This window comes from Ambystoma mexicanum, chromosome 5q (genome assembly GCF_040938575.1).
Source record: "Ambystoma mexicanum isolate Mex_15411 chromosome 5q, UKY_AmexF1_1, whole genome shotgun sequence".
In the NCBI taxonomy this organism is placed as follows: domain Eukaryota; kingdom Metazoa; phylum Chordata; class Amphibia; order Caudata; family Ambystomatidae; genus Ambystoma; species Ambystoma mexicanum.
In genome coordinates this window covers 66,591,235-66,605,836 of record NC_090933.1, presented here as the reverse complement: position 1 = coordinate 66,605,836, position 14,602 = coordinate 66,591,235, and the positions used below count along the sequence as shown (strand labels likewise).

The window sequence follows — 14,602 nt, the reverse complement described above, 5'->3', positions numbered from 1 at the left end:
CCCATCCTAACAGATGGAGAACCTGAATTCGAGGTAAAAAACATCCTGGACTCTAAAATGGTTAAATCAAGATTTTTTTATTTAATCGACTGGAAGGGTTACGGACCACAAGAAAGTTCATGGGTACCTAGTGACCACGTTCATGCTCCTCGATTGGTGAAAAAATTCCATCGGGACTTCCCAGACAAGCCAGGGCCAAGGGGAAGAACAACTTTAGGAGGTGCCTCGGGTGGGAAAATGGGGGGGGGGTTGCTGTAAAGATGCCTACCCCCGGGCATCCGGATCAAGTCCATCAGCCCCGGAAGGAGGCATCCAGATACTCATTAAAACGCCAACAGCCCCGGCTGGGCGCTTTGTGGATTCAGTCCTGGTGTCTTAGGCACCAGGCTCATCATAGAAATCAGTCCTGACGCCATAGGCGCCAGACTCATAGACTTTACTTACCTTATGCAGACCATGCTGCAAATGAGTCCAAGCCAACGTGAGGCCTGGATGGGACTATTTTATTACAGGGACTATTTTTTACTCTGGTGTGGTTCTGGGGAACTTCTTACCTGGGACTACTTTGCAGGCTATTTAAACCACGCCCAAACAGCAGCTCATGCTTCGTGTTATTCTGCATCCAGCACGTGTCTGCAAGTCGGCATCCAGTCTTCTGCCATGCCCGCCTCGAATCTGGAGCTCCTAGACAAAAGGAAAAGAAAGAAGAAGAGGTTAGATCACGGACATTATTTGATTCCTTACCTGATTCCGGACCTAGCACATCTCCGAGCCTGGAAAGGACATTATTTCAGCACGTGTCGCTTCGCCAGCAGCAGCGCTGCGTTATATTCACCAGTCCACCGCATCTTTCAACTCGGTGCTGCCTTCATCATTTTCTTCGTCGAAACCCAGCACTTGGGGGGAACACAAAAGTAATAACAAGGTGAGCAGAGAAAACCGGCAAAGACAATCTCTTTGCCACCATAGGCTTACCTGCTTTACCACCGGAGGTATTATCCTTTAATTTGCTGCATATTTCTATGCCGCACCTATAAAGGGAGAGAAAACAGCAAGTTAAACTCATGCAACTATTACCGGACAGTGTTTGGTAACACAGACTGTTACCTGAACGCCATCAGCTGCCTCCAGGCAATATTCTTTTGGACCCAGCTGCAACTTAACTAAGGAATGGAACAAGAGTGAACATCCGACATATTGAACTCTTTAAACTTTATAGACACTGGAGTCAATATTCCTCCGGAACTCCTCCAGTACCTTCAAACCAGTGAAGTAACTGGTATCTACGCGCACCTGCATGCCATGCAGGATGGAGAGCTCATCCTTTAAAAACATAAGGTGAGGTTACCATGAGGGGATATCGGAGGTGATTAGTGGGGAGAACAGAACAGTTGGGGGGGGGGGACCATCACTAAAGTCCACGGGTGGCTAAATCCCTTTCTCCACGTGCAGGCGAATACTTCGAGTCCAGCAGACAAGATTAGGCGTGCCAGTCCAGACTGTCATCTCTTCACTACGCATCACGTTGGTGGAGACCGCAGCTGTCCGGGTCCGATCGACGCCCCTGTGGGAACCAGGTGAGCGTAACATTAACTCCCTATTGTCTCTGTCTGCTTGAACCCCTTCTTCCCTGGGTTCCAACCCTTCCCTTTGATCCACAGCTCACCTTGTTTTCTTGGATAGTGTGCTCTCCGTCCTGCTTTCAGCGCATGGGCGCATTGATTGATGCGGCCTCGTTGCTGCCTAGTTACTTCACTGGAAAGAGTCCAAAAGGTAAGTATAATGAGTCTTTTGAACAGTTCTTTAACTTTGTTCTTTTCCTTCCTTAGATGATGGCCGGCGTCCAGGGATGGCGGCGTGCTGCTGAGATGAGTAGCGCTGAAGGTGAGTGAGAGCGCGATGCGCAATGCACCCCTTTCATATTTGTATTGAACTGAGATATTTTTCTGTGTCTTTTAGGTGCCGTAACGTTTTCAGCGTGTATGCCGGTTATGAAGAACAAATGCGGTGGGTAAACACGGTATGCGGTGCCTCTAGATGTGTCCACACTAACCTGGAGTGTCTTTTCCCTCTTGTAGATGGATGAGAAGTTCCGGAGACAGAGTTCCCCCAGAGCGGCTGGGATTCAGGTAAGCGTTTTAAGCTCGTACAGTATTTAAAAATAAGCAAAGATTTGCAGAATGCTTACTAATGCCCCTTTTCTGTTCTTTTGCCTTTTCCTTAGGAAGCGGCATGCTGGGATGGGAATGACACAGCCGAAGATGCCGGCAGAACAGAAGGGCAATGAATGATGGGCAGAAGCGCTGCAAGGTAAGGCTGTTCCTAACGGTCTTCTTGCAGGAGCTGAGCACAGAAGAAAGATGCAGGCCTACTGGAGACCGATCCGAACATGGCGAGTGTCACGCTGCAGGTGCAGAAAACACAAAGCATGTTTTCAGCCTGGGCGTGGCTTAAATAGTCTCTGGGTTACCCAGGTTTCTCTGGGCTGAACCACACCCAAAAGACTAGACTGCAAATGCAGTTCTGGGAACCAAAATATGTGGGGGCATCCATCTTGTCCCCATCAATGCACTACAAGTTCAATCCCCAATGTTATCCTATGGGAGTGAGTGAGTCTGGTGCCACAAGTGCCAAGTCTGACTCCAAGTGGGTCTTTGGAGGGATGGAGAGGCCCTTGAGGGCCATGTAGGTGATCGTGGCCTGGCTCCAGCTGTGACTTGAGACTGATGGTAAATCCCAATTCGTGTAGCAAATTCATAAGGACAGAGGAGGCGTGATGGACCGCCTCTGGGGATCTTGCCCCGACGAGCCAGTCGTCTAGGCATGAATAGACATGGTGACCTGGGCACTGAGGAAGGCTACCACTACATTCATGAGCCTGATAAAAGCCCTGGGGGCTGAATTGAGACCAAAGGGTAGAACCTTGTATTGGAAATACAAACCCATGATCCTAACCTCAAAGGACCGATGAGGCTGCCAATTTGGGACTTGTAGGTATGCGTCCTTCAGATCCAGGGAGCACATCCAGTCTCCCTTGCACAGTGTCTCTGCAATAAGCGCTGGGGTAACCATCTTGAATTTCTGAAGAGGGAGGGAAAGGTTCTAGGTGGAAAGGTCCAACACAACTCTCAGGCCAGCCTGGTGGTTCTTCTGTATGCCGAAAACCCAGCAGTAAAAGCCCAAGCCCCGCTGGGAAGCTGGGTCTTCGCCCACTGCCTGACTCTCTACGAGCAATCAAATTTCTACCAACAGAGTTGCTGTCCCAATCTGGGGGAGAAGAGAAAGGGGGAAGGGAGGAACATGTAGGCAGTAGCCCGTGGACACTACCGATAGGATCCATGGGTCCGCGAACCTTGTGCGTCAATATTGTGCATGAAGCGCAAGCCTGTCCTTCCATTGGAGACCCGACGACACGGAGGGGAGTGTCATGCCATCTTTCCCTCTGAGGCTGGGGCAGAGGAAGGGGACTGAAAGAAGCCTTTACTCTCTGCCTTGTGCTGTTCACGGTGGTGCTGACCTGGAGACTGGTCCAGCCGTCTTGACCTTCGTTCCTGGAAGCCCCGGAACCTGCCAAAGGCCTGCCCCTTGTCGGAACGATGATGCATCCGGCTGTACATCTTGGGCATGGACTTCGTGAGGATAGATAAGGATTTTGCAGTCTGGGAACTGTTTTTCTTCTTATCGAGCTCCTCATCTGTGGTGGAATGAAAGAGGTCACCACCCTCGAATGAAAGGTTCAATATGGGTTCCTGGACGTCCGGGTTGAACTTGGTGGCCCGAAGCCAGGCGGTTCTCCTCATGTCAATAGCGATGCAGATGGCACGGCCTGAGGTCTCTATATGAGCCACTGTGGACTCCATGATGTCTTGAGCCACCATCTTTGCTTCTGCCAGCCCCGCCTTGAAGCGCGCCCGACTCTGTACCTGAAGTTCCGGAAGGTAGTCAGCTATTTCCTGCCAAAGCCTCTAACAGCTGCGAGCATAGCGTCCGCATTAGACTGACGAAGGTGCAGCAAGGCTTTGGACTAGACCGTCTATCCATATGCCTCCAAGATATTCTCCTCCTTGCCTAGGAGTGCCGAGGACGAGGCAGTCGAGGAAGACTGAGGCTTGGAATAGAGTGAGGCCGCCGAATCACTGAGTGTCGTTGAGGGTGTGCCGACAGCAAGAGTGGATCCCCTTCCAATTGCCTGTACTTGGCTTCGAGGCACTGATTGGTAGGCTGCTCCAAATGGGGTTTAAACCATCCCTTTTTGGCTAAGGTAACAACGTCCTTCTGCATCGGAATCCCAGTTCTAGCCGTGGGGCGTAGAGTGAGGACCTCGGCCAGGACCCCCGCCTCTGGTTGTTCAACCTCGGGTTGTGCAAGGCCCAAGTATTTGGACAGACCTGGGAGCCGTTCATGGAATGCCTTGACTGAAGACGGCGTGTTGGGGTCCTCCTCCTCATCGGTGTCCGCCAGGGTGTCCTACTGGTCCAGAACAGGTGGAGTAGTACTGGGCGCCGAAGGCAGAGGTGTGCTGACCGGACCCGCAGGCTGCTGTGGAGGCCGGTGTGGAACCACCTGGGCTACAGGAGGCAGGGGTGCCGGAACCGTGGGGCCCGGCGTGGGCAGCTGGGGCTGTGCTGGGGCTGGAGGCGCTGGAGCCATAGTAGGAATAACAATGGGCACTAGTGGAGGGACTGGAGGTTGCATGTCCCTGATCACATCCCCAAGGATGGCACCCATCTGAGGGGACCTCATAAGAGTGAGAAACTTTTCAAAAAACCTGTTCTCACAGGACGGTCGGCACTAGGTTGGGCAAGAGTAGGAGCTGGTTGCTGAAGCCTGGGTGTACTTTGCCTTGCTGCCTGTGGGGTGCATCTGCCCTGCGACTGAAGGATATGCCATAGGCGATGTACCTGCCGAAGATCAGTCCCACCTTTAAACTCGTTCTCCCACCTGCTCCTCAAAAGGGGGTGGCATCGGACGAGCGGCAATCTTGTCGCGCTGCATGCCACGTGCCTGTGTGGTGGTGCGTGCCGCGCTAGGCCCGGCCTCCTCCAGGACACTTGGCGGTGGAACTTGAGGCCTAACCTGCACCTCAGGACGACGCCGGGAAGGTGTCATGCCCTCAGCTGTGTCGCCGGTAGTGCTGCGTACAGGCACCTCCTCAGACATGTGTCCAGTAGTAGGGCATGGCCCCACGGGTGTACACCCGGTAAAAGAACCTTGCGGTCCCTCAGCAACATCACCAGCAGGATCTAGTGACCCCCTCGACCGGTAGCTGAAGCAGCCTTGGTACCTTGTGCTGGTGTCAGAACCTGTACAGTCTCTCCCGCTCGGATGTTTCCTCGGGAAGGAGTCACCCTTGCAGGTTGCTGATGAACAAAATGGCCCTACCTTGGGCCTTGACTTGTGCTTGTACAAAGTTCTTCAAGTCCTCTGGAGGCAATCGTTCGAAGACCTCTCTCCACCGAGCTAACCTGTTCTTCAGAGCGTGCGGTGTAAGTTTGTCGCACGCGGTACAACCCTCCCAGCCATGACTGGGTCCAAGGCAGCGAAGGCAAAGAGCGTGGGAGTCAGACGTAGGGAAGAGCCCTTCGCAGGTTGGACATCTGCTGAAGTCCGCCGATGTCGACATGGGCCGGGGAGGAGCGTGGCACCAGAGGATCGAGTACCTGATTGAAGACCAAAAGACTAAAGACAGTATCCGGGGAACAGTACATGGAATTACAAGGCTGAAGACAAACTCAGGAGCGCTGGTGAAAGCGGTCCGTTCCCGTCGATGGGGGAAAAGAGGACTTGGGAGTAGCACCGGTGGGTGGAGTCAGGGGAGCACATGCTCAAAGGGCCGCACCCCGGCACGCCTCCAAGTATGAAGGGGAAGAAGAATTTTTCTGGTGAAAAAGGTTCTGTCTCCCGTTTCTAGCGAGGGACGCCCATGCAGTATGGAGGAAAGAGGACAGGACGTAAGAGTAGGTTCCAGAATCAGGCAGTGCCTCCTGAGTGACAATCTTAAAATAGTCTGCTGCTTTCCGAAGAATAGTATTGAAAAGCATTTGATCATCAATAGGGGAAGCCTCCCTGGGTTGGGATACATGAGTGGTGTCCAAAAAGATTACCTTTGCCTCGTGAGCAGGGGTAGTGGGCCAATTCCCCTGGCCATTCGTAGGGATCCAAGCAACTGGGTTGTGAGAAGTAGGGTCTTGGAAGCCATCATCACGATAGATCATCCTGAAAAATGTCTTAAGAGGGATCATACAATTTTAGTTCAGGAGAAGCAGAGTGAGGCTCAGAAGAGTGAAGCCTAGAAGACATAATGGGCCTAGGACCTTCCTCAAAGGAACAGAACTAAGAATTTCATCGAATTTATCTGAAACCCAATACATTCAGAAATTTTCTCCATGAAGTGGTTAAAATATTTCTCTGGTCCAGGAAGTGGATGCCGAGATTTCTGGGAGTGGAAATGCTGGCTCAGAAGGAGCTGGGTCTCTGTACCTTTGTAGGGACTAGGATAAAGGAGGAGGTGGCCTGGGTATACCTTGAGGGCGGAAAAGGGGCCTTTTGGGGTTCAGAACCACGAGGAGGGGCTTCTGAATGCTTCTGCCTCCATTTGGGGTGAGTTTTGACCAAAGAAGATTCTTTCGACACATCGGAAACATGAGTCGAAACTTTAAGGGAGGCACCCTGGGTAACGAAAGACTTGGGACCACGTGCCAACCACAACGGCAGAGGCACAGAGGGCCCTGAACCCTCAGGTTCACCAGGACCCATCAAAATCTTTGACGGGCCTGCAGGTGCCGAAGGCTTCTAGACTGTTCCGTCGAAGGAGGCCGAGGGGTTGTGTGCTTGGCCTTGGGAAGAGTGTGTGCCCTTGTCGCCAGAGTATGATTTCCCCATAGCAATGCATTCGGCATGCTTAGTGGGGCTAGGGACAGGCACGCAGGAGTCGGCCAACTTTGCAATGTCGTCTTCAGACTCCAAAACAGAGCCGTGACTGCTAGAAGAATCATTGTCCGAGGCGATGACAGGAGAATAGCTCTCGGCCTGCATAGGTTAGACCACCCACCACTGTTTGCCTTTCTTTGAGCCTTTCTTTAAGTGTTTTGGGCCTAAAGAGTCGACAAGCCTTGCAACACTGCTCGTAGTGGTCATGAGGTAGACAATTATTACACTTCCTGTTAGTGGAAGGGCAAATTTAAATAGTAAAGTAGAAAAGGAGCAGCCAGACAAGCAAAGGAAGAGGAAGTCAAGGAAAGAAAAGGCATTCTCTAAAGAGAAGTGTCGAGAAAACAGGACTCCACTCTCCTTACTGTAAGGCGGAAGCCTGAAGGCAAAGGCCAAAGACAGCCGCGGAGTTCTATGTCCCAACAAAGATTCATAGGACAGCAAACAGGAACAGTCGTCGATGGATGTGCCAGAGTCATTGAATAGCAATAAAAACAAGCTCTGCATGAAAGCAACCAACCAGAATGGCGGAAAAAAACAATCAGTGGGACCGCAAGGCATGAGGGATCTTGGGTACATGACACGCCACGTTAGGGGTAGTGTTACAGACCTGTTCAGGGTGACGTCTCTTTTCAATCATCTTTGAAAAAAATGCAATACTCCATGATTACCACTAGATGTCATACTATATGCACAGCATGTGACTAAGCAGATTCACAAGCATCAGCAATAACTTTTACCAAAACTGCTTTAAGCAGGTTGAGAGGGACACACACTCATCCTGTTATTTCTTCCTGCTTACCCTTTGCCTCAGAGTTCAGCCAGGTTGACTGTTCACAGCCAAGCACACCAAGGCAATTGCATTCTTGCATAGTTAAGTTGGAAAGCAATTTCAACCATATCTAAGCTATTTGCTTCATAGATTGGCCGCGGTAGCATCACTCATTTCTCGGTTTCACATTCCATTCATCTACCTCTTCGGTTCTTCTTTCCCTCTATGTAGAATTACTCAACCCTCATGGGTTCCAACTTCTGTCCTAGCAAGGAGTAAATAACCTTAAGACTGGAACCATTGTTCCAACAGTGACTGAAGAATACGAGCAGGTTGAACTTTGTTACTAACCCATCTTTAAAATGTCAATTCTAGGGCTATGGTAACTTCCCTTCACAGGCCAGGCATCCTAGACCCGGCCAAGGCAGACGTAAACACCCTCATTTCACATACAACATTTCTACAAATATTAAGATTTATTATTGAAACAATGTGGGATACTAACAAAACCCAGGCAAAGATTAGATTATATATAATGATGCAATTATTATCTCGCTCGAATAGGTAGAAACACACAGCAAAATAGCAACAGCACAGCCACATTCCTAAAAAAAAATGCTACTCATTGGCATTACATGTATCCTAATAGTAAAAAAATTAGTGTCTGGCTCAAGTCAAGAATCTCCATTTTATTTCACAAATGCAGCAACATCCTCATCTATTATCTGATAAACACTTGTTTTCTAGTAGCCAGAAGTAATGGACGATAAAAGGTACTGAGTTTGAAGTCTCGTTTACATGCAACAACAAAAAACAGCATCATTGGGTGCTGTGGTCTGTGCAGACCTAATCCAGGATTTTCATTGCACTCTATGTGCACCCCCTTTCCTTTAGCAGAAAAGCAAATCACACAAAACAGTGCTGATGCAGAACACTACACTCAGTTCACTATCAAATCAGTGGTTTCCAAGGATGCCAGAGTACATAGACAAATATGCACTTTGGCGCACCTCTATCTATAGGTCCATATTTAAAGCAGCATACCTTTTTATGCAAGATGATTTTAGACCAGTTAAGAAACAAGCATGCATGTAAAAGCTGCCTTATATTCGTCGCCCCGCTCTTGACATTGCATAGCCCAATATAGCTAAATAAGAATGGAGCCTGTACCTAGGATTTCAGGGTTACCTAACCTTCAGAGTCATGTGTTTCAACCTTTTAAATTCAGCATATGCTGGGATATCATCATAGTTAAAGATACAGTCCTTACATTTCTCTTGACAGTCAATATGTATAAAGTCATCTCATGTTTATACTTTGAAAAACACAGAATCAACAGGAAAAAAGAAAAGAAATGAGAAAATAAAAAGGAAAAATTAAAATCAACATGCTTGGCATTTACATTGTTACCAGTTTCTCAGATTCGAATCTGTGAGCCCAACAAATGATCAAATGGACAGCAAACATGTTTATTCCATTGTTTCTTAATAAACGTAACACATGGCTGTGCTTAACCTCATTTTGTTACACCAATGAGTGCAGGCAACATGTTTAAACCAGGTACCAGTGTATGTATTTATGGCCATAGAGTAAATAAAATATCACAATAGGCTTACAGAAAAAAACTATACGCTGCAGCAAATAAAATAAATAACGTGAAAACAGACTAGAAACTAAGCACTCCACAGACAAGCAACCAGTCCCTATAGGTTCCTGTTGCAAAACTGTAAATCTGAGTTCTAGAGCCAGTCTAGGGATGATAAAATTAAACTAAGAAGGGGGGTAAAACACGGTTTAGTGATCTTCAACAAACAATTGTAAACATGCTGCAAACTATTTGTTGTGTGGTTGAAGGCGTTTTGAATCTTTCCCTTAAGGTAGGAGAGACTCGTACTTCCAATCACTATGCATAAGACCCAGTGTTGGAATGTTTTATGGATTCTATAAAACACCAATTTTTTTCCTCCACAAATTTAACCTTCAAAAAGATTTCATTTGATCTGAAAGCCAATTAGATATTGTTGTGCTAAATAAAATCAAAGCCACTCAAAAAATGCAATATAGGCAAACGAGTTACAGCCCTTGGGGTCCCACAATTTCTTGACTCTTTAAAATCTGACATGTTAAGAGTTACAGTTGAAATTAGATTGCAGCTAGGCATGTAATTATAATTTGCAGCGCAAAATATTCCTCTTAATAAGCCTCATTACCTTGGGAACCACACGGTAGAGGTTTACCGCATGTTTTTCCACATGATGGTATGGGGTCTGTGCAGGTTTTCCGATCAACACATCCTAGCTCCAACAACTTGCTGAGCGGAGTCTGCGCACAGGGACAAAATCGCACCACTTGCGGAAGCCGTGGGCAAGGCTGACATGGCTGTGGGTGGCATACTTCTGTACAACCATGTCTCCCGCAGTTCAACTTTCTATAAAGAAACAAAAAAAGAAGAGGGTGGTTCACACAATTTTAATTATAAAGTGGAAGAGAAACACATGGCCACAACTTAGGATACAAGCTGTTTTCACGATGAATGTTGCACGTTTCTGCCAGAGAGAACACAAAGTAGTTAAATTCTTTTTATTGAAAGAAACAGCACGTGTGCCATTTGAATATGAAGTAAAGCAGCAGCTTAATTTCCAGAATTCAGTGACAACTTGACATAGCTGCACTACAGTGAATGCACCCAAAGGACTACTGCAATATGTGGTGGGTAAAGCAGACTAAGGCTAGGCACTTTAATTTAAACACATGAAACACCAGTTTTAATTTCAAAACTAATGTGTGGAGGAAAAACAAATGAGTGAGCACACAGATCTCCAAGTAAACACAAGAGATTACAAAGTATGCATTATGTGCCTGTGCGCACTTCATTAAACTTATTTTTAAATACTGCGTAGTATGCATCTTGGAGACAGGTGCGAGGGGGTCAGAAAGGAGAGGCGGCACAAAGTGGTGGTGTTTTCAACATAAGACATCTTTATTAAAATGAAAGTGCTAGATAAAGGACTGCCTATCCCTATCCTAAAGAGAATTGCCCTACCTAGGAAACTAAAACTAAAAATCAGTCTGTGTCTTGTCGTCAAAATTATGTACACTGTTCTTGTGTCCAAGACATTTATCTGACCCTCACACTAAAATTTAACTAAGAATGTAAAGAAAGTGTCTCCGATGTACATTTTGTGAAAAGTGTTCAAAAAGCAAATGGATAAATTCAACAAAATAATCCTTGGATCCAGAGCGGTGTGGGGGGAGAGGACCCTTCCCCTGGATGTCTGAGGTAGGATGGCAAAAGTGTCTCTTTCAAATAACACTACTCAAGGATGGCAAACATTTCTCTTTCAAGCAACCACTTCATAAGGATGGCAAAAGTGCATTTTCCAAACAATAGTTCCTTGAGGATGTTGAAAGTAGTTCCTTAAAGATGATGAATGTGTCTCTTAAAACAATAACTTCTTACGAAGAACCTCCTGGTATGCCCCCTCCCCTTCTAGGAAGCCTTTAGTAAGTTTATCCAATTCCCTGGTATACTCTCCTGCCAGTTATCTTCCCACAATGTCTATTTAAATTTAACTGGCCTAGTGCTTCATCTGTCAGGACTTCATTTTATCTGATTTCTTCAGATCTCCAGGTATACTCACCTGCCAGGTATCTGAACACGTCTGTATCCTCAGAGTAAGTTAAATGGATTGCCTGGTACACGCCCCTGCCAGGAATCCCTTTCTAGGGTCTGCAGATCCCATGGTATACTTTCCTGCCAGGTATCCTATACCCACACACTTACTGCTTGATGTGCTTCTGTCACCAGGACTTCTTTTTAATGTTCCCACCGTCTTTCAGTATAACAGTTGTATTCCTTTACTGTAAATACTTTCTTGGCTCAAGGTATTACTTATCCAGCTTTTGCCACAATGGCATTTCATACACAGAGAATTGTTCAAGTTAGACCTTTTAGATTCAATAGTATTCATCTGCTTTGGGTAACACTTTCTCCGACTTTCCCTATATTGATATCTTGTATATGGAGATTTATTCCAGTTTTGTATTTTAATTCAATGATACAGCGAATTCACAATCTCAGACCTGTGGTATGTCACTGCCGTTAGGACACTTTCTGAAGTCCAACTAAGGGCTTCATAAAGTACATAATCCACTCTAAGTATAAGGCTGTACCACCTGAACATTTGGTTGCGCATACTGAGAAGCCAGGCTTATCTTAGGAGGGAGAGAAGGCTGTAGCTTGGTACAAAGAAATTGTAGCATAGATATGGTCCAAATAAACACTGAAACACTATGTAGTGTAATAATAAAGGGTGTATTTAAATACAAGTAGGCCAATATAGATTTTGGGTAAGTACTACAACATCATATAAACACAATCCTAAAAAACAACTCATTACCTATGGTATGCAAACCAAGGTATAACCTTATTTAGAGGAGCCTGAAGCAAGTCAAGGTGGGTCAAACCTAAGGTTATACATTCAGGATAGTAATATACTATTATTGGGGTATAAAACCAGGTTAGACATACTTTCAGAATACAAATAGTATTTCAAAGGTAGTTGACCCTGTCAGTCATGCAGTAACACTCAGATATTCAATCAAATAATACACCAACACTGTTACAAGTGTAGGGAAAGTGTGTATGTCTATGTGTCCAAACCTTGAGAGTGCACTTTGATCACCATCAGTATTAACAATGGCAAGCTACGTCACTAATTCCACAAGGTCTGCCCATAGAGACCTTAAATGAATAATACAGAAAATGGATTGGTGTTGGCTAATCATGCTCTGCCTCCGTAAAATTAGTTGTACAGAATTATTGTCAAGACAAGTTAAAAATGTCACATTATCATCTGTTAGTAATTTTATTCCCGAAGAATCAGCGGACAAGTATTTCGAGCTAAGTCGTCCTCAAGGCTGATAAAATAACCATAAACAGATTTGTGAATAGATTGTAAATGTGTATATACAAGCATGACAATATTGATTATTACATTATTTGCTTAGTGAGTGTGCAATGCACCTTATCTTTAAATGGCCACTGAGTGATTTAATTCCATGAGTCATTTATTTTTAGGGTCATAAATAGTGATTGCGTGCTTGTCACCTAGACCATCACTAGTATGAAGTGGTTGCGTCATCTGTGCCTAATTAACTATTCCAAATAGTACATCACCCAATGTGTGTACATGTGTAAGGAGATCGTTACATACTCACCCTTAGTTTTCAGTATATGGTATAACCTAACAAATTGAGAAACGTGATCATTTTCTGATAATGCAATAGAGCCTCCATCAGTATTAGCATGGAATCAATAATTAACAGGAGGTTCCTGTTTTACCACTATTTAAATGAACCTAAAAAGAAATAATTCACAGAATTAAAGCACTCAGTGGCCATGTAAAGACAAGGCGCATCGCACACCCACTCACTAAGCAAATAATGTATTAATTCCGATTACCTCTGATTAACTGCGACAATGTGTTTTTGTCTGTTCTTCTTGCTTCTACATACCCTTCCATCTGTGACATGACTTTGGGTATGTCATTCTTGGTTTAATTTACCATTATCTGATCATTCATTTCGCATTGACATTTTGTGCTTTCCAACAAATATATACAATCTCATTTTTATTTTTTGTATCTTTTATATTCTTTTAGTATACATGCCAATCATTATGGTCATGCTTGCATATACAAATTTACAATCTATTCACAAATCTCTACTTATGGTTATTTTATCAGCCTTGAGGACAACTTATGTCGAAACACTTGTCGGCTGACTCTTTGGGTATAAAATCACTAACAGATGATAATTTGACATACTTGACTTGTCTTGCCAATAATTCTGTACAACTAACTTTAAGGAGGCAGAGTGCGATTCGCCAATATCAATCCATGTCTACACTTGCAAAATTACTTTTTAGAACTCAGTTCAGAGCTAGTAAATCAACTTATAACATAATAGCTTAAGGCCCCTCCAGAAAGTTTAGGTATACTTTAACTATTTTAGAATGCAATGAGAAATTCAAGGAAAGCAAAACCCAATTACAATTGAAGAAAGGCACAATGTATTTCAAGGTTAATTGACCCAATCACTATTTTGGAAATGCTTCAAGCAGTTTCACAGGAAGCACAACCCAATGTTACAAGTTTAGAAGAGAAGCAGCTTTTCCCGTAAGGCCCATTTAATTTTAAGAGGTGCTTCAATCAACTCATAAGACAAGTATTAACTTCTAGACTCTTTTAGGTCTGTATGAAGCAGATCAGAAGAAGCAAAACCATATGGTACACTTTAAGAATGACACACTGAGTGCAGCTTTTTTTAAGATCCTCCTGGGCCTAGAAAATTCATATTTTTAAATATCTTGAGCCCCTCAGGCCCCGGCCTCCATGCTCGTTCCCCGACCCTCTCCTCCCTTCACCTCCCTCCTCCCATCTCGCGTCCCGCCCACCAGCCCTGATTGGACATTGTGGTCGTTCCGTGCCTGGGCTAGCAGCTGGCACCAGCGAGAACGCGCCACTTCCATCTGGCGGAACCTCCTGGGCCTAGTAAATCCATATTTTTAAATACTTTGATCCCCCCCCTCCCCCACCAGGCCCAGGCGTCCACGCTTGTTCCCCTCCCCTCTCCTTCTCCCTTCCCCTCCCTCCTCACCCACCGCCCCCGATATGCCTTTTGCTCCTCTTAACTGACCCTGCCAGTGCAGCCCTCTGCCCGCCAGCCCCTGCGGCTAAGGGCCCCACGGCAAAGGGCGGCTCCCACAGTGGAGGTTCCCGATAGTGTCTGCAGGTGTCAGCAGGGTAAGCCCGTGGCCAGCCGTCAATCATCAGAGCCTAGTATGGAAGGAAGGGCCCAGGTTAGGAATAGAGCAATCACTCTACCCTGAAACCCTGC

At 45.9% G+C, this 14,602-nt stretch overlaps 1 protein-coding gene across 1 annotated transcript in view; it reads right to left on the bottom strand.

The window, feature by feature from the left end:
- Nucleotides 1-14,602, bottom strand: part of NFX1 (nuclear transcription factor, X-box binding 1) — a 2,569,209-nt gene that overhangs the window by 1,649,972 nt on the left and 904,635 nt on the right. The window contains exon 9 of the mRNA XM_069620539.1: nucleotides 9,913-10,130. Within this exon, the coding sequence (XP_069476640.1) occupies nucleotides 9,913-10,130 (218 nt within the window). The remainder of the gene's footprint in view (nucleotides 1-9,912; nucleotides 10,131-14,602) is intronic.